Here is a 378-nt window from a genome sequence, read left to right on the forward strand (position 1 = left end):
CCTGGCCGGAAGGTGAGATCAAGGATTTGGGAATAACAAATCCACCTTAAACCAGGACACGGAACCATGAGCCCATTAGGGGCTGCCTGTTAACGAAGCGATGCGGCGGGGTGGGGGGAAAGCCCCCTGTCAATGCTCCACGCTGCTGCAGTGAAGGAGCCTGATGGAAGCTGGGGAAGCTGGGGAAGGACTTTTCCTAAGGGCAGTTAATGACAAAACAAGGGGAAATGGGTTTAAGCTGAAAGAGGGGAGGTTTAGATGAGATATTAGGAAGAAGTTCTTCACTGTGAGGGTGGTCAGACACTGGAACAGGTTGGTCAGAGAAGCTGTGGCTGCTCCTCCCTGGAAGTGTTTGTGGCCAGGTTGGATGAGGCTTTG

The 378-nt window shown here is 52.9% G+C and overlaps 1 protein-coding gene across 1 annotated transcript in view; it reads left to right on the forward strand.

Annotated features, from left to right (window-relative positions):
- LOC104530712 (transcription activator BRG1) overlaps positions 1-378 on the forward strand; it is a 7,927-nt gene that overhangs the window by 3,126 nt on the left and 4,423 nt on the right. The window contains exon 5 of the mRNA XM_010175392.1: positions 107-145. Coding sequence (XP_010173694.1) covers positions 107-145 — 39 coding nt within the window. The remainder of the gene's footprint in view (positions 1-106; positions 146-378) is intronic.

The sequence above is a fragment of the Antrostomus carolinensis genome, unplaced genomic scaffold (genome assembly GCF_000700745.2).
Source record: "Antrostomus carolinensis isolate BGI_N321 unplaced genomic scaffold, ASM70074v2 scaffold15119, whole genome shotgun sequence".
NCBI lineage: Eukaryota > Metazoa > Chordata > Aves > Caprimulgiformes > Caprimulgidae > Antrostomus > Antrostomus carolinensis.